The sequence below is a fragment of the Gastrolobium bilobum genome, unplaced genomic scaffold (genome assembly GCF_033153095.1).
Source record: "Gastrolobium bilobum isolate Gb01-03AN ecotype WA unplaced genomic scaffold, APGP_CSIRO_Gbil_v1 utg20278, whole genome shotgun sequence".
NCBI classification, from domain to species: Eukaryota; Viridiplantae; Streptophyta; class Magnoliopsida; order Fabales; family Fabaceae; genus Gastrolobium; species Gastrolobium bilobum.
This window is the reverse complement of record NW_026899747.1, coordinates 27,280-53,594: the sequence shown is the minus strand read 5'-3', so window position 1 is coordinate 53,594 and position 26,315 is coordinate 27,280. Positions and strand designations below refer to the sequence as shown.

Here is a 26,315-nt window from a genome sequence, read left to right as displayed (position 1 = left end):
ATATATATATATATATATATATATATATATATATATATATATATATATATATATATATATATATATATATATATATATATATATATATATATATATATATATATATATATATATATATATATATATATATATATATATATATATATATATATATATATATATATATATATATATATATATATATATATATATATATATATATATATATATATATATATATATATATATATATATATATATATATATATATATATATATATATATATATATATATATATATATATATATATATATATATATATATATATATATATATATATATATATATATATATATATATATAGGGCTTATCATTTCTCAAGCTGCGGTAGATAATTTTATCTCCGGCTACTAAATCATAACCGTACAAAGATGGATCAATGGTGATAAAAGAAGAGAGAGAAAAAGAGAATCATAATCATTCAAACGTGAATCAATTAATATAAGAAAATAAAAAAACAACACGACGTCGTTTTGAGATAGCCGGAGATAAACTTATCTCAAGTTGCCGGAGAAACATTTTTCCCTATATATATATATATATATATATATATATATATATATATATATATATATATATATATATATCTTATTGTTAAAGACATCTTGTCTCATGTCATAAAAATAAACATGTGGGTTCCTTTAAGTTTTTTTATTTTTAATTTTTTTATAAAAAGTGGGCCCCTCATATTTACCTATATGACATGAGACAAAATGTCTCCAATAACATGAGAAAATATTTTTCATATATATATATATATATATATATATATATATATATATATTCAATTTTATTGGTTCAATTTTTTTTTTCATTGACCCGATATTTCAACCGAGTCTTATTGATTCAGATTTAATAACATTGCGGAAAACAACACAATTTACTTGAAAAATATTATACCAAAAAATGAAATAAAATTGGAGTTTACATTATTTTATTTATTATATTTCTTTCTTCACTTTCCAATATAAATTGAAATCGGCATCAATATTGTCATAAAATAAATACAAAGGTTTAAAGAAAAAGGGGCAGGGGGAGAAAGAAAAACTGGCGTTTTTCACACATGGAGATGGATGATCATGACAAAACATCTTAGTGCACCTGACTTATATCAGCCTGATTTGATATAATTAATACTGTTAGATCCATATAAATGATCTCATTATCAATCTTGATTCAAATTGATAATAGGCATTACTATAAAGGGTAATAAATTGGCAACCTTAAAGGCCCTAAAAACAACATATATTATTCAAAACGAAAATAAATAAATGCATTCATTGATGTGAAGAAAAAGTACTGTTACCTAGCCCGCATTGTGGTCATTTTTAAGACACAGTAGTAAACGCTGAATGAAGGTACAGTTTGTATATTTTAGCTCCAAGAAGTTGAAAACCCTATTAGTTTTTTCAACAGTTAATACCAAGTTTATATCCTCTCACATCAATCACCATTTCCTTGTGGCTAGTGGACCATATTTTATAATATGTTTATTATTCACCTATAACCGAAATTCAGAAGGTAGTTTATAAATACAAACTCTAGGATGCATAGCATAATCACTTATTGATTTTTGCTTCTAAGAGGCACATTGGCTAGTGTCAGATTATAGAGGAACTTACCTATATCCCAAAGTATCATGGGTTCTAAGAAAATATCTCGCAAGATCTTTGAATACAAGCAAAAAATCCGCAATCCCAAATCACCAGTCTTCTATACCACTTTATTTTTTGCAATATTTCTTTTCATCTATGTTGAAAGCATCTACTCAAATTCTACCCTACAGTCCTTTGACTTGACAAGCCATGAAACTCTAAAGGAGGATGATGATCATCTTATTGATGAATCAATTGAATTGTCAACTACTGACATTGGTGACACTCCTCAGCTTTCTCTGGAAGAGGAAGAGACTGATATTGAAAACCATGATCCTCTTATTCCTCCTGAGAATGTATCAAGGAATGAAAGGATTGCATGGTTCAGAAGACTACTTCCTGAACTAGAGATTCTACAGTCAAGTAACTTATCACAGCAATTTCATAGTAGAGTCTTGAACTTCCTAAACCAAGGTTGTTCAGTGCTATTCCACATCACATGGTTTTCTCCAGCACAATCCTTTGGGAAAAGAGAGTTTCTCACCATGGATACACTTTTCAAAGCACACCCTCAAGGATGCTTGTTGATTATATCAAGATCCATGGATTCTAAACGTGGATACAGAATTTTGAAACCTTTGCTTGATCTTGGTTTCAAAGTTTATGCAATCACTCCAGATTTGCCTTTCTTGGTTAAGGACACCCCAGCTGAAGGTTGGCTTGAAGAGATGAATAGTGGTAACAAAGATCCTGGACATATCCCATTGTCCCAAAATCTTTCTAATCTCATTAGGCTAGCAATGTTGTACAAATATGGTGGGGTTTACATGGACACAGACATGATAGTACTTAAAGATTTCTCAGAGTTGAGAAATGCAGTTGGAGCACAAAGTGTAGACTCAGTGACTAAAAAATGGACTAGACTGAATGGTGCAATTATGATATTTGACATTAATCACCCTATTTTATTGGACTTTTTGCAGGAATTTTCTGCAACTTTTGATGGAAATAAATGGGGCCACAATGGGCCTTACTTAGTTTCAAGGGTTATAGAGAGAGTGGGAAGCACACCAGGATACAACCTTACAATTTTGCCTCCTAAAGCCTTCTATCCTGTGGATTGGTTGAGAATTGGAAGGCTTTTCAAGAAACCAGAAAATGAGTCAGAATCAAGATTGGTGGAAAGCAAGCTAAATGAACTATCTGAGGGAGAGACCTTTGCAGTGCACTTGTGGAACAAGAGAAGCAGAGAATTGGCTATTGAAGAGGGAAGTGTCATGGCAAGATTAATCTCAGACCACTGTGTTGTTTGTGATAGCATAATATAGAACCTTAAAAGGAGGCAATTCCCTTGAAGAGAAACGAAAATTTCCCAGGTGTCAAAGAGACTCAGCTATAGCAAAATTCCCTTGATAGCATAATATCATTCCTTGTAAGAATTGGAAGAATGGTTGAAACTGCCAAGCCTGCAGCATCCAAATTATGGATTTCTAATCTATTCAAGAATTTGTTTATGCTTAAAAAAGGATAGAAACTGAATCACACTACACTCCTAATATATTCATCCTTTATATAGTGCGTCTAAGACAATATCTAGTAGACAAATTAGAACGAAATAGAATATAACATATGTACTCTATTCTAAGTTTGGTGTATTTTAAAAATAAAACAAAATTCAGGCATGCCATTAAGAATGTGATACATTTTACTTCTGTTAAAAGAGTTGGAGCTATCATAACACTATTCCATTCCATTCCGTTCCATTTGTATAGCAAGTGCTACCTGATGCATTAATAAAATAAAATGAAATAGAATATTTTATGCTATTCTTTTTTATTAAAACCATTTTTTTCATGCAATCCTAGGGATGACAATTTGGATTAACACCACACACTACAACACAAACTCGATAGGAACATAAAAAAATTCAATACCAACACGATACAAATTTGAAATCGGATTAAAACATTCAACACGAATACGACTCGCTTATTTTGCATATTAACACCATATAACACGAATAACCCACAAACTCAGTGTCCTTGATTATGCACTTTGACATGACAGGACATAAATAATCTCTCAATTTCAAATTGTGTTACTAATTATGTGGGTCAATATTACATAATAAGATAGAACAACTTGTTTATGACATTAACAACATGTTAAAATATTAATGTGGACAATTTTGAATTCACAGGTTAATACACGACATGATATAAATTTTTACAGATCAATTTTTTATGGGACATGTAGCTCTCATGTCATTGTAGATGAGAAAAAAGTGCAGCAAAACTTATTTTTCTCAGGATACACGTGTGGATCCTGATGTTTTTTTTTTTTAGGCCAGGATACGACCACGTATCCTAGTGTTAAAATTTTTCTTTTCTCATCAGCAGTGAAAGGAGAACCGACAAACCCATTTTTTATTACACAAACACGACACTAATTTAAAAATATGGCAATCAACACAAATTTTTCGTGAGACGTGTGTTGGAAATTATCACCTCAATATTTATTGATTTTTTAACAAATGAAAGGCACATTCATGTATTTTACTCAGCTTTTTTTTTTCTTTGGTCCGATATTATTTTTTTTTACTTTTCTCTTCACATATCCCATTAAATATTAATCCCTTTAAATTAAGGGTTCATTTTATCTGCAATTAATGTAAATAAATTATTTATATTGAGTCCAAAATGATGTTATTTTGTGACTGAAATCAAAGTATTTTTATAATTATAATATATTTTAGGGTTATAGTAGTCTTTTTATTATAATTTTTTTAATTTTTCAAGTAGGGGTGTTAATTGACCGAGTCGAGCCAAGCTTTGATCTTAAAAGAGTAAGTCTGTTTTAAATATGTCAGCCTAATCAAGCATGTTACCTATTATAAATATAATTATTGACCTATGACCTGCCTTATTTAAAAAAATAAAAGTCTGATTTAGCATGTTTAAAAAATAAGACAACAAAAAATTATCCAAATAGAATATACAATTAACAGTAATAGTAATTTCATAAATATTTATAAATTCAATGTATATTCAAATAGCACAATATAAAACAAAATCATTCAAAAAAATCTGTTTAACCAATAAAATAGGATGAAATGGAATGAGGAGAAAGGAAGGATATTACAAGTAGTATAAAATATAAAATAAAAAAATTACCAAGACTGAGAAGCTCTAAGGTCGAGCTTTTGAATTAGAGCCTCAGTCTTTTATTAGACAAGCTTTTATACAAATCCAATCATGATTTTAATAATCAATTTTAAATATGTAAACCTGTACCTTCACCATGTTGTACTAAAGACTCCTGATTTGTTTACTAACGTGTTTTCAACCAAAAATAATGTTGTTTTGTAGCGAATATAAATAACTCAGTAGACACATTAAGGGTCCGTTTCGATGAGCTTTTTTTTCTTCAAAAGTTGCTTTTTTTAAGAAAAAAAAAGCACTTCTCGAAAAAAGTCTATTTGGATGTCTGCTTTTAAAAAAAGCAGAAGTCGTAAAAAAACAGAAGTCAAAAGCCAAATACTTTTTTTCAAAAATTAAATATTTTTAAAAAATCTAAGTAGCTATAACTTTTATAGAAAGCGCTTTTTAAAATAAAGAAGTCATTAAAATGACTTTTTTCACAAGTCCATACAAACAAGCTCTAAATCCTGAAAACAAAAACCCTTTATATGTTATTATTTCGTTCCAACTTGAACGACAACCTCTGCATCTGCAGCACCCTTCCGCGCCTAAGCCACGAAGACCACCTCCCCTAAACAATCTCACCAATGATACCAAAACGCCTCCTTAATCCTTCTCGATCCATCGTTTCTATTCCCTCCAACTTTCGTCCCTTCCATGTTTCTTCTTGTTCTTCTTCTGCTTCTTCTTCAACCGTTGATGTAGCTTCCCAGTGTGCGAAACCCAATCCTCCTCAGTCACTTTCCGAAGCTGTTTCCCACTTTTACCGTGCCGTGGATTCTGATTCACCTCCCTCTGAATTTTCCTGCAACTCCCTCATAGACAACCTGCGAAAGGCAAGACACTATGACCTTGTCTTGTCGGTTTATTGTAAGATGGCACGTGCGTGTGTTTTGCCCAGGTTTACTTCGTTGAGTGCTTTGGTTGAAAGTTTTGTCAACACCCAGAAGCCAAAGTTTGCATTTGGGGTCCTGGGGTTGATGATAAAGCGTGGTTTTGGGGTTAATGTTTATAATGTGAATCTTGTGTTGAAGGGTTTTTGTCGAATTGGTGATTGTGACAAGGCCATGTGTTTGTTTCGTGAAATGGGGAGGAATTGTGTGTATCCTGATAGCTGTAGTTATAATACACTTATAAATGGATTATGTAAAGCAAAGCGATTGGAAGAAGCGAGGGATTTGTTTGAGGCGATGAAGGTTGGGGATTGTAGGCCGAATTTGGTGACATTTGGTGCTTTGATTGATGGTTTTTGTAAGAATGGGGTAGTTGATGAAGGGTTGGATTTGTTGGAGGAGATGGGGAAGAAGGGTTTGGATGCAGATGTGTTTGTGTATAGTGCTCTCATTAATGGCTTTTGTAACAAAGGTGATATTGAGAGGGGTAAAGAACTCTTTAATGAGATGTTGAAAAAGAAAGTTGCTCCGAATGTGGTTACTTATAGCTGTTTGATGAATGCTCTTTGCAAGAATGGGAAGTGGCAAGAAGCTTCCAAAATGTTGAATGATATGACGGCCAGTGGAGTTCGTCCTGATGTTGTTGCTTATACAGTTGTAGCTGATGGGCTTTGCAAAAATGGGAGGGCATCTGATGCACTCAAAGTGTTGGATTTAATGATACAAAAGGGGGAAGAGCCGAATACTTTAACATATAATGTCATTATAAATGGACTTTGTAAGGAAGGTCGGGTGGATGATGCTCACAGGATTCTAGAAATGATGGCAAAGAAGGGGAAGAAACCTGATGTTGTTACCTACAACACATTATTGAAAGGACTATGTGGAGTTGGAAAAATTGATGAGGCAATGGACCTTTGGAAGTTGTTATTGAGCAAGGAGTACCATATGAAGCCTGATGTCTTTACTTTTAGTTTTCTAATTCAGGGACTTTGCAAGGAAGGACGTCTCAATGATGCCATGAGGGTCCATTCTGCAATGGTTAAAAGGGGGTTCCCAAGTAGCACAGTAACTTATAATATTTTGATTGATGGTTATCTCAATTCTGGAAAATTTATTAAGGCATTGGAACTCTGGAAATATGCAGTAGACTTGGGATTTTCCCCCAACTCAATGACCTATAGTGTCATGATTAATGGTCTGTGCAAAATGCAGATGCTTAGTATTGCAAAAGGACTTTTTGCTAAAAGAAGAGCTTCTGGGATTAGACCTACAGTAATTGATTATAATGTACTAATGGCTTCCTTGTGCAGGGAAGGTAGTTTGGAGCAGGCTAGGAGTTTATTTCAAGAAATGAGAAATGTGAATCATGATCCTGATGTTGTCTCCTTTAATATTATAATTGATGAAACCCTCAAAGCTGGAGATATTAAATCTGCCAAGGAATTGCTATTGGAGATGCTTAACATGGATTTGGTCCCTGATGCTATTACCTTTTCTATATTGATAAACAGGTTCTCAAAACTTGGGCAGTTGGATGAGGCTATGTCTCTCTATGAGAGAATGGTCTCTTGTGGTCATGTACCGGATTCTGCTGTATTTGATTCTTTGCTAAAGGGCTATGGTTTAATGGGAGGGACAGAAAAAATCATTTTCTTGCTTCATCAAATGGCTGATAAGGGTGTTGTACTAGACTCAAAATTAACTTCTACCATCTTAGCTTGTCTTTGTCACATGTCAGAAGATATTGATATAAAGAAGATTCTTCCAAAATATTCAGAACATACATCGAAAGGAACAAGCATTACATGCAATGAGCTCTTGATGAAACTTAATAAGGTTCATCCAGAGCTTCAATTATTTGTTGCATGATAGTTTTTGCTTTCAAGAATGCGATGTCATGGTACTCTTAAAGTAAGTTCTACATTGTCTTTCATTAAATTAGTTACGTTCTAGTTTTATCTACTTTTGTTTCTCTGTTTAGATAGTCAAAATTATCAAGATGGTTTGGTTTCATTTCAGATTGCTGCATGTCTTATGGTAGGACACCCTCGTTCAGTCTCTGATTTTGATCAGGTAAGACACTTCTTGTCTGTTTTATGCCTGCTTTACATTGGTGTATAAATTGTACATATTTCTGTTAATCTTGGGGAGATGTTACTGTCACACAACCAGACTCCCAAAAGCTTAAGCCATTAGAAAGAGGCACATGAATGGTTTTATTATATTTATTTACCCGTCCCCTCATGCGAGACCTTCTTTTTTTACTGGGCTCTAAGCATGGATAATACACAGATCCATGCTTTTATTTTTGGTTACCTTGTGCTTAAATTCAACTTTCTATTTGATAAATGGGGACGATAAAGATTGAGCTCTAGACCACTTGGGCATAACTTTGATATCATGTCATACGACCAACTCCGCCAAAAGCTTAAGCCGTTAGGAGGTTGCACATGAATGGTTACCTCATATATGTATATACAATATTATTTGAAGGTGTGATTTGAAGAAATTTTTCTTAGTTCGATGCACATTTGAATCATGTAATATATGTACTTATATTCAGAGAATGGGAACTTTCAGCTTGAAAACAAGCATATTTTGTTGTATTTGACAAGCAATGACTTATATAAGTCAAATTAATGTTTTGCTAGGACAGAGATTGGCAACCCAACGATCATGGAGTTTTGAGGTTATTGGCATTTCAACCAGTTGCCATTTTATGGTAAAGAGATGCAAATGTAAAATTCAACTTCATGGTATATAATGCCCCATATAAAACTATGATTAGGCCATGGATGAGAATGGCAAAATGTATTCTCACAGGTTTGCTTCTAACGCAGAGACTCTTGTTCTTGGTTTCAATATCATCACTTTGTTATTATTTTGCGATCCAATTTCTGCTTTTGAAGTAGGAAGTTTGTGTCAGATTGGCTAACATTGAGGCTCTCTTTCTTCATTTTTAGACATAGATAGATACGAGATTGTATTAACTGGTCAAGTAATCCCATACACCTCCCAAAAACAAAACTGGCCATTATGCCAGCCTAAGGCAGCACTAAACAAACAGATAAATGAACGCGATTAAAACTAATTAGCTCAACCTTTTTTAAACCAATCACTAGCAGTATTCCCTCCATCTTCCATGACTTGGTTTTTCTATGGAATATACAGGCATTCATCCCAGTTCTATCTGGCTCAATGTTACTTTTCTGAGATGTTTCCATGGATTCAAGTGAACTAACTAGTACCAGAAGATTGAGGAGCATGTTTTGATTTAGACCTAGCAAGTTATTTAAGCTTCAGCTTGTGTCTTAGATGTCCCTGCCTGAAACACAAGACTTGCTGCTCCCAAGCCCTTACTAATTTCCTCTATGTTGGATCCCATTGTCTGAATTAAATCATCTCTGGTAACAATTCCGATGCCTCCAGCTTTGTTGTAAATTAAGAGAATGGACTTATTGATTAGATCCCTTCTTGACTGTTTACTTACTTTTATTGTGTCAAGAACTTGTCTAATAGATGATCCTGAATCATGATTATGGTGAGATCAACTTTCTAGTCTTCTACTGATGTCAATACTTTTACCAGATATTTGTTTTAGCATTTGGTTTTTCAGTGTTGCCTTGTTGGTGTTAAAATTTTACTGTCAATGTCAAGCTCTCATCTGGAAGTTACTGTTAAAGACAAACTTCCTTAAAAGCTTAGCTGTTAGGTGGAGGCTCTGGAATGATTTTATATCTCTAACACACACCCTCCTCCTTCACGTAATGATAATTCATAGGGCTACTTTACCTTGTGTTGAAACTTAATTTAAATATTTAACTATGAAACTATGGAAGGGGCAAGGATCAAAATCGTGACCACTTGATCACTATGCTCTAATACCATACTAAAGAACAACTCTACTAAAAGCTGAAGCTGATAAATGGAAGCTTAAGACTGGATTTTTTTTTATATATCGAACAGTTTCAATGAGAATGAATAAGAGAAAAATTAATGGTATTTGTAATTTATGTTTTAGGATTTTTAATAGAACTGGACCAGAATTGATGTAAAGAATGTATTCTTTATTGATAGAACAAATGATCTCTGGATCTGTATAGAAACAATATAGGACAATATAGAATATAGAAGACAGTGAGAAAGAGTCTACTACTTCAGGTATTCGAGAAACCTGAGTCCTCCTTCCTGATTTCCGCTCCCAAAATAAAAGACTCCTCACTATTATTTCCCTTCTATTATTTATACCCCATTATCTCTCCCTCTATAACTAACTGTTGATACTCTAACTGTAATTAACAATGGATGCTTAGGGGATCTCTAACAGATTTATTTGGAATTTAGAATTGACATTTAGGTTTTGGATTATAATTTCTATTCTAGTTATGTTAGAATTGGAATTAACAATGGATGCTTAGGGGATCTCTAACAGATTTATTTGGAATTCAGAATTGACATTTAGGTTTTGGATTATAATTTCTATTCTAGTTATGTTAGAATTGGAATTAATTCAGATTCATAAAACTTACGTTTTGATTAGACAAAGAATCAGGAAATAAAATTGTCATTCTGGGTTCTATTCTAATTTTATTGTTTGGGTGTGTGATCTATCTATAATATTGCTGACATAATTTTAATATTTAATAGATATTTCTAACTAAATGTTTTTTTACGGTGATGGTTTCAGAGGGAGAGGTGGTGGTGGCGGCGGCAGTAGTAATGGTAAAATTATTCCTGTTAGTGACAAGGATCATGGCAAAAGTGACAGTGTTAAGTGTTAGTGGTAGTGTTGTTGTGCTTTAGCGGTCAAAACTGTTACATCAAAAATAGGTGATGGTTGAGAAGTATGGAATATATATTACATCATCTCAATTCTTGATTAGTTTGAATTGTAATTTTCAGGGTTTGGGTTAAGAATTGGGAAAGGTTGTATTTTATTTTATTTTTTGTTTTCAATTCCATGGAATTGTGATGAGGCGAGGTTTTATCATTAAATAATGGCCCAGTTCCAATTCCAGTGTTAAATTTGGAGCACAATTACATGCACCAAACGTGCAATGGAAAATATTGGAATTTCATGGTTAGAAACAGAATAATTCTTTATAAAATTACCGTTCCCATTGTAATGTCAGATTAGTAATTTAGGACACTTGCCATAGGCAACTTTATCGATAAACATATTTACACCAGTTTGGTACACATCAAGATTGTAATTCTCTTATTTTATGTTTCAATGTTGCTTGAATAAGCTCAGGGATGTGAAAATTACAACCTTCTCTAGATTTTTTTTTTAATTTTTTATGTTGGATTTCCTCATATTACCAATGTTTAGATGGATCTGAACAACATGGTTGTCCTAAGAAAATTTTCGCATTTAGCCATCTATATGTATTGCTACTTATTCATAAAACCATAGTAAAGTTTTGGTTCTAGTGAGTGAATAAAAAATATAGACCCCGAAAAATAAGCTAAGGTAGCTTACAAGGAAGCATTTCAATGAACAAGTGTGCTAAAGAAGTTACGATAAATCAAATGATGAGGCAAATAGGAGTAAGAGCATCTCTTCGGTTCTCTCCAATACTATTTTTTATAGAGGTTTAAAGTTTTAATCTCGAGATTCGACCTGAATTGAACTAGTCGCGAAACAATAAATAGATTAGAATATATATAAAAAAAAACTAGGACAAAACTATGTGCCACGCATTCATCGACAGAGAGGACGCGTGCATGCATGTATTTAAGTTTGAGTCAAGGGTTATAGTTGAGCCTAATAACATAAGAGATATAGTGGTAGGATTTTTTTACTTCATTATTAGATTTAAATTTTGACATCTCATCTAATAGCCGTTAGATAAAAAAAAAAATCAATGGTGTCACATACTTACAAATCAGAGTCGTTGATCTTTTTTTATCTAACGACTCTCATATGAAATGTCAAATTTCAAATTTGACACTAATGTCAAAGGATCATACCTCGTGTGTATATATATATATATGTATGTATATATATATATATATGGGATATGATCAACTTACATCGGTGTAAGAATAATAAATCTTACACCAAATCTTAACTATTGATTTCCGTGCATCCGACGGTTGAGATTTATTGGGAATTAAAAATTAATTAATGAGTGAGACCTAATAAATCTTAACCGTTAGATGCAGAAAGTCAATGGTTAAGATTTGGTGTAAGACTTATTATTCTTACATTGGTGTAAGATGATCCTGTCTATATATATATATATATATATATATATATAGGGTCAGGATCATTTTACACCAGTGTAAGTTACACTCTCAATCTTATCCGTTGATTCCATTTATATCTAACGGCTAAATTTTTTTAGAAATGTGAGCCATTAGATACAAGTGAATCAATGGTCAAGATTGAGTGTAAGACTTCTAACTCTTACATCGGTGTAAGAATATCCTGCCCTATATATATATATATATATATATATATATATATATATATATATATATATATATATATATATATATATATATATATATACCCATGAAACATATAACCTTTTCCAATCATTAGGTGATTTGAACCTTAACTATAATAGCTGTGATATATTTCCTATGAAATTTTTTTGCAGAGCCATGGCTTCCTAATCCGAAGACAGTGACATAGTAAGGTGCACAACTTTTGGTCTCTCCAGGGCTTGTTACCCTGAATTTTTATTTTTATTTTCAAGAAACTAATGTTTTTTAAAGTAAAATACTTTTCATTTTATATGTATATTTGGATGTATTTAAAAAAAATAAAAAAAGCTAAAACTATTTTTTAAAACCAAAATTCTTAACTTCTGAAAAACAAAATATTTTTTTTTAACTTAAAAATATTTTTTAAGACTCATCCAAACACAAAATAACTCTAACCTTTTGAAAAATAGGGATAGAATATTGTTACTACCAAATAATATTACTATCAATGTCACTATCATATCTTGATCGTTGATTTTCCAATCAACGGTTATTATTTTCACAAATCAAACTCATGAATTAATTATTAATTCATAATAAATAATAACCTATGATCGACGAAAATCAACAGTTAAGATATGATAATAACATTGGTAATAACATCATTTGGTAGTAAAAATATCATATTCCTGAAAAATAAATAAATAAATCTAAATGGTCTTAAAGCCTAACCTATCTTGGGCCGGGTTTGATTAGCAAAATAAAACAAGCCTAAAAATAACCCTATTTAAAACGTGTAAAGCATAGTAGCTATGAGCGAACCACTGTCAAGGAATCACAGGTACAACTTGCTGCTACAGTTTCGTGTTTGTCGTTTTCATTTTTAGATGTCACTCTTAAGTTTCAATTTGCGAATTTGTTGTTGTATCTCTTACTTCTGAACGTTTGTCTGTTCTTTTTTTGTGAAAATTGAAATAAAAATAGTGGACTGGTAATTGCATTGTCATGGACTAGCTAGCACCAACACTCCGTAACTTAGTTAGATGCTTATTTGCTTGCTTCTTTGTTTAAATTGAATTGAAAATGAAATCTCCATGTTGAGTAATATACCCCTTTGTTTTTTCAAGGAGGTTCACTTCATTAGCTTCTTTAATATACCCCTCATTTTCTGATTTATGTGTTAATCATGTATTATTGGGAAATATAATTAACAATTTAATATCCTCCATTTTTTGTGCTTATTTTTTTATAGGCCTGAAAAATGGACTCTAATCCAATTGGAAGTGGTAGTGTTAGTGTGCCAATTGACTCAAGTCAACTTCAAGACAAAACACTTGGTATGATTGTTGTTAACTGTGAAGATAAACAAGTAAGAGATGTTGGAGATTCAATCATAGCAAATAAGAAGCGGAAAAGATCACTTGTTTGGAATGATTTTTATGAAATTGAAATCCCCGATGGTAGACAAAAAGCAGTTTGCAACCATTGCAAATGTAGATTCGCTACGGGTGGGAATGGAGCTAGCACTAGCCATCTGAGGAGGCATTTACTGAATTGCTTGCAAAGGAAATTACACCAAGCACGGCATAGACAATCCACTCTAGCATTTCACCTACAAATTCTGCACCAGGTGGTAAGTATTCTAATGAAAAGATGAGAGAAATTATTGTTAATGCTATTATGGTTCATGAGTATGCTTTTCGAATTGTGGAGGAAACAATTTGGATATGGGGTTTTAAGTGAAGTTTGAGAAAGTTTTGTGTCTGCAGAAGAGGGTTGGATTAAACTTATTATAGATGGCTCTTTCTATGTTAATGGAGGCTGTGGAATTGGCCCATGGGTTTTGCAGATACTTGTATTCATTTTCTGCTCTAAAACCCAATCCTAAATTTGGATGCTTTTTTATGGGCAAGCTTAGTACCCTTCTTGAACATGGGTTACAAAAAAGTATTGCTGGAGTCTGATAAATTCGATTTACAATAACCTATGTAGTTGATGCTGGTTGTTGGGTTCACATGCTTTGCCTACTTGGTTTTTAAGGGTTTTTTTTTATTAAAATTTATTTATTTTTGTGTTTGGACTTTGTTGCCACATAAACACGAAAAGAACTTTCAGAATCCACTGTTACCTTGGCTGCAAGTGGGGGAGAAATCATGGAGGATTCTCCAAACCCTGGCCATCAGAACCAAAGAAAAAGAAGCAGTGACAACAATGCTTTCGCCAAGTTTGTGCCATTTTCTCCACCATCAGAACACCACACTGAATCAATTGAGGCTAGTCCTGGTGGTCACCATGACCATGGCCACAAGAGACTCAAACCAAATTCTGAAGCTCCCTTATCAGAAACCACCCCCAACTTCTCCGCTTCTCCTATTCTCAAACAAAACATTGGCACAAGAGAAGCACTAGACTTTTCCTCTCCATGCACTTTCATTAAGCATTCAGCTAACAGTGGACCATCACCACTGTCCATTGGTAGCAAGTCATCAGGCATTGACTATGAGGAGAATGATGGGAAAGTTGGCACAACTGTCTCAGCCAGTGAGTTCTAATGCCCCAGTTTCTCTTTATATGAAAAATTAATAGATATCAGATACCTTAAGTAATTTATGTTTGCATCTGCTGTGCATGTAGGTCAGTGTCATTGGAAAGAAGATCAGATTGAGATGGAATCAGTGATGTCTATGGCAGCTGAGGAACTATCCAAGAGGCCTAAAACTGGGGGAATCTACAAAGCAATTGCGGGTCAACGAGATTGCACTGTGAAACGTTTGAAAGATCTGTCAAATATGGAGACTACAATAGATGTTGGACTTGAGATGGCTGATGCAGCACACCTTCTGGAGCTTATGAGCTTCTCAACTAATGAGATCGAGATGGCAGGGAAAAATGGTCATAAAGGAGCTATGTTGTTGCTTCAAGCAGAGATCCTACGCAAGAAAGGACAGGAACTCATTGCCGAGGGCCAGAATTTGTTGCGTGATACGTTATAACTTGTTGCATTTTGAGCTTAAAGAAGTTTTATGTCGGCGGATGATAAGCTTCCAAGTTGAGGGCTAAGTTCAGATCTCTCTGCCATCAAATTAGACCTTTCTTTTAATTGATTCATGCTAAAATGGATGTTTCATTTTTTTCTTATGTTTTTAGTAAATGATGTTTCATCTTTTTTACCTTTCCCTTTTCTAAGTTTTCTGCGATGTCTATTGGATATTTAATACTTTCTCACTTTTGCCATGTTTACTGGTATATTGAAAAGTTACAAAACAATGTTATAAGAAAATGTAATCAATTTTAATAAAAATAAAAGGTTTGACGTTTAATTAGACAAACGGTCTATGGGGTACTTAATTTGCTCCAATAATTGAAAATTGACTACTAGCCATAAAATAGAAAATAGTGATATTAATGGATTCTAGGTGAGAAAGCTCTTCCGTTTCAAGTGCTAGTGTGAAAGCTGCTATGAAAGAATCGCTCAGTTAATTTTGTTTGCATTATAGCTAACTTTGGCCGACAAGTTTTGTGGTTGAAACTTTTGATGACCCTACCTTTGTCTATCTGGATGCACGTTCTAACCATTAGCAACTAGTATTTGCACACACCAAACTGAATAAGTGTATAGAATTTAAAGAAAGTTATATTGCTTCCTTTCACTTTTCGAGCCTTGGCACAAAATTCCTTGGTTACTGAGTCATGGTTACACTTAATAACATAATTTACTTAGCCCGGGCTGAAAAATAGGTTTGCATAATGGTGAGAACAAGCAGCACTGCAGCTACCACAATTCCTATCAATTTCCAAACATTTGGTATATGATCGCGAATCAAGATTCTGTAGCTGCGTTTGCAAAAGTATCTCATGCATTCTACACAAAGTCTACAATAATGCCATATCAGTATAGGGAACTTCTTCAAGGGGTTCACTGCTGAGTATGTATTCAAGTCCTCACAAAGTTTACTGTAACTGGAGTCCATTTGGTCCACACCCTTTGTGATTGTGCCAAATAAAGTGAGCAAATCTTCATTGCTGATCTTAGTATCTTTCACCAGAACTCCATTGTCCACAAGCGTCTCAATATCTTGCAGAGAACATATCAAGCCTCTGAGTAACAAAGCATAAGAAGTGAATTGCCTGCTGATTCCAATTCTGCTTTGTTCCCAAGCAATGAAGTTCCTCAAATAGACCTCAGTTGTTTCGACTACATGCAAAGGTGGGATTTCTAGCACCCCTTTGAGGAACCTTATGTCAAAGCCAAACAAATTAACAAGCTTGCTATGCCTATCTACTGGTCTAATTGTTACCCCAGCAGCTCTGAGCCTTGTAGCACAACGCTTTAGTTCTTGTTGAGCTTGTTTCACCTTCTGCCCCTCATCAATAATGGAAGACAAGTGCATAAGATGAAGAAAATGTGCCACAGCAGGACAACGAATCAAAGGGTAGCAAAAGAGAGACAGTGTAAGATCAGCAACAAGGTGATCAACTTGACTTGTGAAGACATTTGGAAAAAGTGTCCTAGCCAATGTCTTGAGAACAAAAAAGGGTATTTGGTTCTCTAACAAAGTGAGATCAGTGAGAACAGATGATAGCATCTCTTGGTGTCCTAGTATAGGGTCTGAAGAAGAACCATGATGGTTATCTTCATTTGGAATTTGAGGTACCATATCTTGTGGACCACACCTAAGGAGGAGTTCTAACAAGAAGGAACCATCAAGTAACATTATTTTAGCTAGCTCATGAGGTTCATATTTGATGTTACCTCCATAGCTTGCACGAACTGCATCATCCAAGCCTAGAATGACTGTGCCACATTCATCCAAGGTTGAAACTGGGTTTTGGGTTCTGTGAAGAAGAGCAAGCATGTAACGCCATTTGTGTTCTTCCATGGCTAGCAGGTGGCTACTGGTTCCCCTGTGTATTGGTCCAATGGTGACAAGCTTAGGTGAGTAAGCTTCCTCATTGGGTTTTCTAAGTTTGCTTGGAACACTGGGAATGCTGCTTATGAAAGATTTAACCTCTCTGTGATCTAGAGAACCCAGTGTTACTTTGATAGAATGCATCCAACCAGACTCATTTTGAGTTTGGTCCATGATAGCTGAGATTAGTGTTGAAATGAAGGATATAAATCTGGACAGAAAATGCAACTTTGAAACACTCAAACCAGGGAAGGACAGAAGGGGATTTGGGGAAACCAGTCACACCTCAAACTCAATTTCATATGGGATATTTGTGATTCTGTTTGAGGACTGATTTGGCATTTCCTAATGTTATGTCACCCTCGTTAGATGTAATACACTATATACCATACCATTTATTCAAACTTTGAAAGGATTCAAGAACAGTCAAAGAATATATTTTTATTGGACTTGTAGCCTACTGTGAAAAAGAGACTTTAGATATTATTGATAGTTAAGGGAAGCTTCCCACAAATATTATTGATAGTTTATTGCTAAATTTCTGAGATGATTTCATATATATGATTACGATTTTGACCTGTACTTGAGGCCATTCTTCTATAGTAACAGAATACCAACCGAGTAGTAAATTACCATTATAATGCTTAGCAAATAATCCGTTACCTGGACTTATGTAACTATATTAATAACAATAAAAAAGAAAAATGCACGCTACATACTGTAATGGGTAAGAAAAAGTAAGGGTAACAAAAGGTAAAGGGAGGGCTCGAGAAAGTGAATAAAGTTGGTGAACACTGACAACTTTTGCATTTAGACTAAGAAAGTCCCTTGATTTATGGTAGATGAAATCTCAACCTCTATATGTTTACATTATCTTAAATTCTTTCGTGATTTATGATTGGGTAAAATGTCTCCATCTATTAGCTGTCCACCACTCTATGTCTTTTCTTTTTATGTGTCTGTTACAAAAGTACAATTTCGTTTACTCAAGCCCACTTGTCTCTAGCACATGGTCAATAATTTACAAATGACGACAAGGGAAAATAAATTTTTGGTGATGTTGTATCAAAAATTTCAGTGTATTCCATCGATGTAAATATTATATGTCAGCCAAAAAAAAAAATTCTCTGACAAATTCTCTCTTTCTCCTCTTATGTGTAATATTTTAATTGATAAGATACACTAAATTTAGGTGCAATAATAGCACCAAAAATTTATTCACTAAGGTAAGCCTCCCACAAATATTATTGATTGTTATTGCTAAATTTCTGAGATGATGTCATTTGTGTGACATTATGATCATACTAAGATAATACCGAGTAGTAAATTACCATTCTATGGCTTAGCATTGGTTCCATTATCTTTTTTTTTTTTAAATTACATTGGTTCCATTATCTGGACTCAAGAAGGTTAAGTAACTACATATATTAAAAAACACGTATGCTACTGCAATGGAGAAGAAAAGCTAAGGGTAACTAAAGTGTTTGTTACGAGTATTTTGGAGGAAATTATGGCAAAGTAGGGTGGGTTTTTTTTTTTTTACCAAGTAAGTATAAGTAATAGTAAAATTATCTTGAGATAGTTTTTTTTTTTTTCATCATTCTCATTTTTAATTATACATGGGAAAAAAATAATCTCATTTCATCCATGATATTATTTTTTCCCCACCAATTAAAAAATATTGATGCAGAATTATATGGAAAGTAGGCTTTCAGGAAAATGCAGAAGTTTTCTGCTATATTATATTTCTTCAACAAATCAAAGTCTGCCCTTCACATCCTTCTACAAAGCCTTTTTAATCAGGCAATACATAACGTAAACAACAATAAAGGACTATCAATGATATTAAAACCGACACAAAACAGAAATAAAACTGACTCAAAACAGACATAATCATAAACCAAACATAAAGTCATGCAAACTGAAACGTCTGCAATTATTAAAATTCATAAAAGGCCTTAAAACCCCTCTAAATGACAATTATGATGACTTATGGTGACTCAAGTGCATCATCCTCCCCTACCACGAGAAGATTCGTCCTCGAATCTGCATTGTCTTCATCTGCCATGTCACCTTCATCTTCGGCACAGTATGGGGATAAATCTGCAACATTAAAAGTGCCAGCCACATTATACTGCCCTGGTAACTCAACCTTATATGCATTGTCATTGATTTTCTAAAGGATTCTAAAAGGACCATCAGCTCGGGGTTGCAACTTGCCAGAGCGTTTAGCAGGAAAACGTTCTTTGCGCAAGTGAATCCATACTAGATCTCCTTCCTTGAAGATCTGTTGCTTCCTATGCTTGTCTACCCGTTGCTTGTATTTCTCATTCTGTTTCTGAATTTGACTGTGAACTTGAGAGTGGAGTTCCTTGATGTGCTTAGCATGTTCCTCTGCATCGGAGCTAAAATATTTCTGAATTGGCAAAGGTGATAGTTCTACTGGTGTAATTGGAGCACGCCCATAGACAATCTCAAAAGGACTCTTGCCAGTAGTGCGGTGCTGGGATCTGTTGTAGGCAAATTCTGCCTGTGGTAGTACCAAATCCCAATGTTTGGGATTGTTTCCTATTAAGCTCCTCAGCAAGTTACCTAAGCTCCGATTTACTGCTTCTGTTTGACCATCTGTCTGCGGGTGGTGTGAAGAACTGAACTGCAATTTGGTCCCCATTAGTCGCCATAGAGTACGCCAAAAGTGACTCACAAACTTCACATCTCTATCTGATGTAATTGTTTTTGGAACACCATGAAGTTTGACTATTTCCTGCAAAAATAATTTAGCTACTTGCGAAGCATCAAAAGTCTTATTGCAAGGAATAAAATGTGCCATCTTAGAGAACCTATCTACTACCACCATAACAGAATCCTTGTTGCGTTGTGTTCTCGGTAGGCCGAGTACAAAATCAAGGCTAATATCTTCCCAAGGAGCGGTTGGAATTGGTAGTGGCATATAGAGGCCACTATTTTGTTTTGTCATTTTTGCTAAATGACAGGTCCTGCATCTTGCAACCAATTTGGTCACATCAGATTCGATCTGTGGCCAATAAAAGTGCTCACCAATCAGCGCCTTGGTTTTGTCAATACCAAAGTGTCCTGCTAGGCCACCAGCATGTCCTTCAAGTATAATGGCTGCCCTTAATGAACATTGAGGAATGCACAATTTGTTATTTTTAAAAAGGAACCCTTCTACAATTTGAAATTGCTGATAGGGTCCAATTTGGCACTTCCTCCATAAGTCACCTGCATAGTAGTTAACAAAGAATGCTTTCTGCTCAAAGCATCAGCCACCTTGTTTAAAGTTCCAGCTTTATGAACAATAACAAAACTGAAAGATTGGAGAAATTCTACCCATTTCGCATGTCTAGCATTGAGCTTATGCTGCCCGTTGATATACTTCAATGCCTCATGATCTGAATATAAGACAAATTCCTTAGATAGAAGATAATGCCTCCAATGTTCCAAAGTTCGAATTATAGCTTAAAACTCTTTGTCATACGTCGAATACTTCCTCTTGGCTTCATTCAACTTTTCACTAAAAAATGCAATTGGCTTCCCTTTTTGGCTTAGTACACCCCCAATTCCTACTCCAGAAGCATCACAATGCACTTCAAACACATCAGAAAAATTAGGTAATATTAGAACAGGGGCCTCAGTTACCTTAACCTTTAAGATCTGAAACGCAGCTTCCGCCTCCATAGTCCATAGAAACTTGTTTCCTTTAAGACAATCAGAAATTGGTGTCGAAATGGAGCTAAAATCTTTAATAAACCTCCTATAAAAGGAAGCCAAACCAAGAAAGCTTCGGACTTCATGAATGCTTGTTGGTGTTTCCCAACCTGTAATTGCTTCAACCTTTGTTGGATCCATCTGAATACCATCTTTTGAGATAATGTAACCCAAAAAGGTCACGCTTGAGGTGAGAAAATGGCACTTCTTCACATTAACAAATAGCTTCTGCTCACGCAATGTTTCAAGAACTTTTCTCAAGTGGACCAAGTGTTGTTCAACAGATGGACTATATATTAAAATATCATCAAAATAGACTACCACAAATTGACCAATGAAAGATCGAAAAACCTGGTTCATTAGTCGCATGAAGGTGCTTGGTGCATTACTCAACCCAAATGGCATCACCATCCATTCATATAAACCATCTCTTGTTTTGAAGGCTGTTTTCCACTCATCTTCAGGCCTAACTCTGATCTGGTGATATCCACTACGCAAGTCTATTTTAGAAAAAATAGTTGCGCCATGAAGTTGGTCAATCAGATCATCAAAACGTGGAATAGGAAAACGATACTTGATGGTGATTCTGTTAACAGCTCTGCTGTCAATGCACATTCGCCATGACCCATCCTTCTTGGGAACCAATAATGCTGGTACTGCACAAGGACTCAAGCTTTCGCGGACCGCCCCTTTTTTAAGCAATTCTTGTACCTGCTTCTGCAACTCAGCATGTTCTTTGGGACTCATTCTGTAAGCTGCCTTATTTGGAATGGCTGCTCCGGGAACAAAGTCTATGCAATGCTGAATATCTCTCATAGGCGGTAATATTGGTGGCATCTCCCCTGGCATTACATCAGCGAATTTTGTCAGTATAGGTTCAATCTTCAAGGGAATATGTGGACCATTATCGTTTCCTACTATCACCACTAGTGCAAATATCTCAGTTGCACCAATGACTTCTTCTAAAAATTCTGCCTTGGACAGCATAGAATTCTTCGCCTCCTTCCTCCAATCTGAAGGTGCTAGTGTAATAAGGTGGCCATCCTTCTTAAAGGTGTAAGTATTTTTGAAACCATCATGTTTTGTCTTCCTATCAAACTGCCATGGCCTGCCTAATAAAATGTGACAAGCATCCATAGGAATGACATCGCACCATACTTCATCTGAATATCTTTTCCCAATTGAAAAACACACTAGGCATCTTTTGGTTACTTTCACCTCATTCCCTTTTTTTAGCCAAGACAGCCTGTACGGTTGTGGGTGTTCTTCTGTTTTCAGCCCCAATTTTTCTACCATAGTGGTAGAAACCACGTTTTCACAACTCCCTCTGTCTATAATCACACTGCATACTTTTCCCCTGCTGGTGCACTTGGTGTGGAAAATATTGTGTCGAAGCCATGTTTCATCATTCACCATATCCACATTCAAGACCCTCCGAACGACTAGTGATTCTCCGGTATCAGCATAGACAATCCCCACCTCTTCAGATTCTGCTTCTTCTTGTTCATCGACATTGTCATAGATTGGTTCTTCATCAAAAATTGGAGCCTCTGCAAATGTCACAATCTGTTTATTTGGACAATCTGCAGCAAAATGTCCAATTCCTTGGCACTTGAAACACCTCTTTCCTGTACTACATCCTTTGATCGACCCTTCCTTGTTGGGAATATTTTTTTGAGGCATAGAACTCCTTCCAGCAGGTGAAGTTGCTGAAGAACTCACTGATTTAGCTCCGAATTCTTTTCTAGGAAATCTTGATTGAAACTTCGAACGGTCACCCTTTCTTTTACATTGTCCTTCCACCTTCAAGGACAGTTTGCACACATCTTCATAAGACCAATACTGTTGTAAGTACACAACATCAGAAATTTCATCCCGTAATCCACCTAGATATCGAGCAATCACTTGTTCATCTTCTTCGACCATGTCACAACGCATTCGAAGACGATCAAATTCAGTGGTGTATTGTTCCACTGTAAGGTCACGTTGCCTGAAATTGTGATACTCAATAAAGGCTTCTTGTCTGTATTGAGCAGGCAAAAATTTGTGCTGCAACAATTTCTTCATCTTGTCCCATCTTTGAATCTTAGACTTTCCATCTCTGATTCTTTGTTTCTTGACATGTTCCCACCAGATTGAGGCATGCTTCCTCAATTTGATTGCCACTAATTTCACCTTTTGCTCATCTGTGAGGTTTTTTAAATCAAAAACCCTCTCGATGGTGTGTAACCAGTCGATGAATACGTCAGGGTGAGTTGATCCCTCAAATTCTGGAATCTCGATCTTCATCCCAAAATTGGAAGTGAAGGGTTGATCACCGGTTCGACCTCTCCTTGGTATTTCGCGGTTCAAAAATGGATTTTCGTCCTCCTCTTCCTCTAGAGATGACAGTTCAGATTCTTGTCTCCCTTCTGACCCGTGCAACTGTGCCTCTGCAAGCAGTTGTTCGAGTTCTTGGATCCGTCTGTCCTTTTCCTCAATTTCAGCATCTCTCGCATCAGTATAATAATCGTCATCGGTAGGTTGACCGCGTCCTCTGCCGCCACGACCTCTTCGTCCACGACCACGACCACGACCTCCGCGATTTTCCTGCTCAGCCATCTTTAAGGCAACCTGAGCTCTGATACCAAATGATGCAGAATTATATGGAAAGTAGGCTTTCAGGAAAATGCAGAAGTTTTCTGCTATATTATTATTCTTCAACAAATCAAAGTCTGCCCTTCACATCCTTCTACAAAGCCTTTTTAATCAGGCAATACATAACGTAAACAACAATAAAGGACTATCAATGATATTAAAACTGACACAAAACAGAAATAAAACTGACTCAAAACAGACATAATCATAAACCAAACATAAAGTCATGCAAACTGAAACGTCTGCAATTATTAAAATTCATAAAAGGCCTTAAAACCCCTCTAAATGACAATTATGATGACTTATGGTGACTCAAGTGCATCAAATATATTTTCATATTTTGAGACAAAATGCTCTTATATAATATATCAATAAATGTGTACAAATGGATAATTTTGTTATTTCAGTTCAGATTTCCATCAATATTTTACAATTAAACAAATATAACATCAGTAAAAATAACTTTTTTTTTCAAAAAAAATTTGTCCTACCAAACACTTTTTCTTAACTTACTGTGGAAAAAAAATTTGATACCAGATTTTCCAAAACTTTTTTTTCCCTCCTCTACGCCCCAAAGGATGGGCTCGAGAAAGAGAATAAAGTTGTCGAACATTGACAACTATTGCAGTTAGACTAAAAGTCCCTTGATTTATGGGAGATGAAATCTCAACCCCAGCAATTTATTCTTCCACAAAATCTGTAAAGTTACAATATCTTAAATTCTTTGGTTTATTTAAGCTTGAATAAAATGTTTTAATGTTTAATACCTTAACCTCTTTTCTTGTCAAAAGTCCTAATCCATACAGACACTTAGATATTGAAAAATTGAGTCCTCATCTTGAAGCATGGAAGATCATGGACCGAACCAAAGGAAAAGACACAATTCTTTCAGCATGTTTGTGGATAAACAACTTGGTTACCCATCTTCTGGTGCAGATGCAGACCATGACCACAAGAAGCTTAAGCACAATTCTGAAGCACCCTTATCAACCTTAGACCAACAAGTCCCTGCCTTACCTCTCCCTAATTTGCTGATTTCTGCTTTTAAGGAGAACCCAACAGGTAGTGTCAAATTTCAGCTGTTTGTGAGCAGATCCTATAGCTCACCCCAACTTCCACTTCCCCTCCACCAGGTCAGTTTGCATTTGAAGAAATTTTATTTTGGAGAATTTTAGTCAAAAAGTCATGATAAGATGTTGGAGGGTATTAAGAATACAATAACATGACTAGACCAGTTTTACATTACTAATCACTTGATTCATTAGTTCCTTGGATCAATTTCAACATTTTGACTTGGCTTAATTATTCATGAAATTTCCATATTTCAGTACCCATCTAAGTCCGTGACTAGAAGTGTATTATTTTCTTGGTGATGCAGTATACACATTGAAAGTCACAAGTACTTCCAACTCCAGTACTGGGAAAGTTGAACCTGCAGGTAACAATGTTGATGGTGGAGCAACACCAGTGTTAACAGAAACAAGACTAGTAGCTGAGGGTCAATTTATGCTAAGGTCTCGGCTTTAATAATAACAGCTTTGAAGCATAGCCTAGTAGCTAGACAGTGTTCTTTTGGATGTTAATGCAATTAAGTTTGATGCTGCTCAAAATTGCATACACAAGGCCTGTGCACGCTAGCTTCAGTACTCTCCAACTATTAGAATTTTCAGTATTTTCTGTCTTAGCTTTAATTTGTAGTAGTGATATAGTTATGGGCTTCCTTAGTACAACATAGTAATGTTCTGTTATATCATATCAATTTATGTAACTCGTAATAATCTATTAATATGCATGGATAAATTTACATTCACGAAGGCTGTTAAAATCATTACGAAGGTTATTGCCAACCGAATGAAATATCACTTGGATTTTCTTATAGCTCCCAATCAGTGTAGCTTCATTCCCGCGAGGCACAGTTCAGATAACTTTGTTATAGTTGAAGAGGTTTTTCACTCGATGAGCAAAAAGAAAGGTTACAAGCTAGTTAAAAGTGGATTTAGAAAGGCATATCACAGAAATAATTGGAATTTACATTATTGGATGTTGGGTTCCCAGAATTTATGTGACTTTTTACTTCTCACCTAGACTGGAATACCCTTTATCTCCATATCTATTTGTACTTTGCATACACAGACTAGTAGCATGTTTGATAAATAATTCTTTTGAAAAATTAATCACTTTTTTAGAGGCTTTCCCTTAAATCTTTTAATTAAATTTTTTTTTGGCATTAAAATAAATTAATTTAAATATGCAAAGTCCTTTGAGAGTGAGCCTTGCTTAATTATGACTAGAAGATCACAATTTTGAATGTGAGAAATACTTTCTTGTAAATATTTAAGGGTAAAAAACATAGTAAGTTCCATTCCAAGAATAACAACTCTTTTTGGAAACTGATCTTAATTATCTCTTTGAGGCGAATAAGAATCCCCCGGTATCCCCACGGGTTCGACTCTTTGAGCCGCCTATGAGATTGATCCAGAGTTCGGGTACGAGTCCAAAGATTACGGTACTTATGCCCCTCCCCAGATGGTGTTGGTGGGATTCGAACCGAGGTCCTCTCCCACCACTCAAGAATAACAACTCTTGAAGACGATGGAGATGCTTAAATTCAAAATTAAATTAGGCGGGTTTGTTAGAGTTTCGGACACCAATTAATATCTTGAAAAAAAAAAATTAAAGTTTTGTGCATTGAATTTTGCCCTTTGAGCGATAGCTCATTGTATCGAGGCAGCTATTATTCTTTGAAAACCAGTTTAGTGAGGGATGAACCACTCATTTCTCATTTATTCTTTGAGATATCATTCTCTTTAGGGAGGAATTGAACGACCAAACCCTTTTATTTTTTAATTTAAGATAAGCTATAAAAAGAGGATTTA

At 34.9% G+C, this 26,315-nt stretch overlaps 5 protein-coding genes and 1 pseudogene across 6 annotated transcripts; 4 read left to right on the top strand and 2 right to left on the bottom strand.

Moving 5' to 3' along the window:
* Positions 1 to 1,679: 1,679 nt before the first annotated feature.
* Positions 1,680 to 2,963, top strand: LOC133293204 (uncharacterized). Its single transcript, XM_061491741.1, has one exon. The coding sequence runs from the start codon at positions 1,680 to 1,682 to the stop codon at positions 2,961 to 2,963; it is 1,284 nt and encodes a 427-aa protein (XP_061347725.1).
* Positions 2,964 to 5,414: 2,451 nt separating this feature from the next.
* LOC133293207 (pentatricopeptide repeat-containing protein At4g28010) lies at positions 5,415 to 10,766 on the top strand. Of its 2 annotated transcripts, none has more exons than XM_061491743.1 (4): positions 5,415 to 7,642; positions 7,751 to 7,804; positions 8,388 to 8,554; positions 10,419 to 10,766. In XM_061491743.1, the coding sequence occupies exon 1, from the start codon at positions 5,423 to 5,425 to the stop codon at positions 7,598 to 7,600; it is 2,178 nt and encodes a 725-aa protein (XP_061347727.1). In that variant the 5' UTR covers positions 5,415 to 5,422; the 3' UTR covers positions 7,601 to 7,642; positions 7,751 to 7,804; positions 8,388 to 8,554; positions 10,419 to 10,766. The 2 variants fall into 2 exon arrangements, with proteins under 2 accessions (XP_061347727.1, XP_061347728.1); XM_061491744.1 differs by having other exon boundaries at positions 8,383 to 8,554.
* Positions 10,767 to 14,266: 3,500 nt separating this feature from the next.
* Positions 14,267 to 15,250, top strand: LOC133293209 (uncharacterized). Its single transcript, XM_061491747.1, has 2 exons — positions 14,267 to 14,707; positions 14,801 to 15,250. The coding sequence occupies exons 1-2, from the start codon at positions 14,320 to 14,322 to the stop codon at positions 15,157 to 15,159; spliced, it is 747 nt and encodes a 248-aa protein (XP_061347731.1). The 5' UTR covers positions 14,267 to 14,319; the 3' UTR covers positions 15,160 to 15,250.
* A 629-nt stretch (positions 15,251 to 15,879) lies between these two features.
* Positions 15,880 to 17,250, bottom strand: LOC133293203 (UPF0481 protein At3g47200-like). Its single transcript, XM_061491739.1, has one exon. The coding sequence runs from the start codon at positions 17,248 to 17,250 to the stop codon at positions 15,880 to 15,882; it is 1,371 nt and encodes a 456-aa protein (XP_061347723.1).
* Positions 17,251 to 20,553: 3,303 nt separating this feature from the next.
* Positions 20,554 to 23,403, bottom strand: LOC133293202 (uncharacterized). Its single transcript, XM_061491738.1, has one exon. It carries the CDS (start codon positions 23,401 to 23,403, stop codon positions 20,554 to 20,556), a length of 2,850 nt encoding a protein of 949 aa, XP_061347722.1.
* An 832-nt stretch (positions 23,404 to 24,235) lies between these two features.
* Positions 24,236 to 24,968, top strand: LOC133293200 (uncharacterized; annotated as a pseudogene).
* The last annotated feature ends 1,347 nt before the right edge of the window (positions 24,969 to 26,315 follow it).

Bases quoted from the DNA above. Each gene is read 5' to 3' on its own strand.
- LOC133293203 (XM_061491739.1), bottom strand. From the start codon at position 17,250: ATGGACCAAACTCAAAATGAGTCTGGTTGGATGCATTCTATCAAAGTA.
- LOC133293207 (XM_061491743.1), top strand. From the start codon at position 5,423: ATGATACCAAAACGCCTCCTTAATCCTTCTCGATCCATCGTTTCTATT.
- LOC133293202 (XM_061491738.1), bottom strand. From the start codon at position 23,403: ATGGCTGAGCAGGAAAATCGCGGAGGTCGTGGTCGTGGTCGTGGACGA.
- LOC133293204 (XM_061491741.1), top strand. From the start codon at position 1,680: ATGGGTTCTAAGAAAATATCTCGCAAGATCTTTGAATACAAGCAAAAA.
- LOC133293209 (XM_061491747.1), top strand. From the start codon at position 14,320: ATGGAGGATTCTCCAAACCCTGGCCATCAGAACCAAAGAAAAAGAAGC. The intron at 14,708-14,800 runs GTGAGTTCTAAT...CTGTGCATGTAG, and splicing joins TGGCACAACTGTCTCAGCCA to GTCAGTGTCATTGGAAAGAA.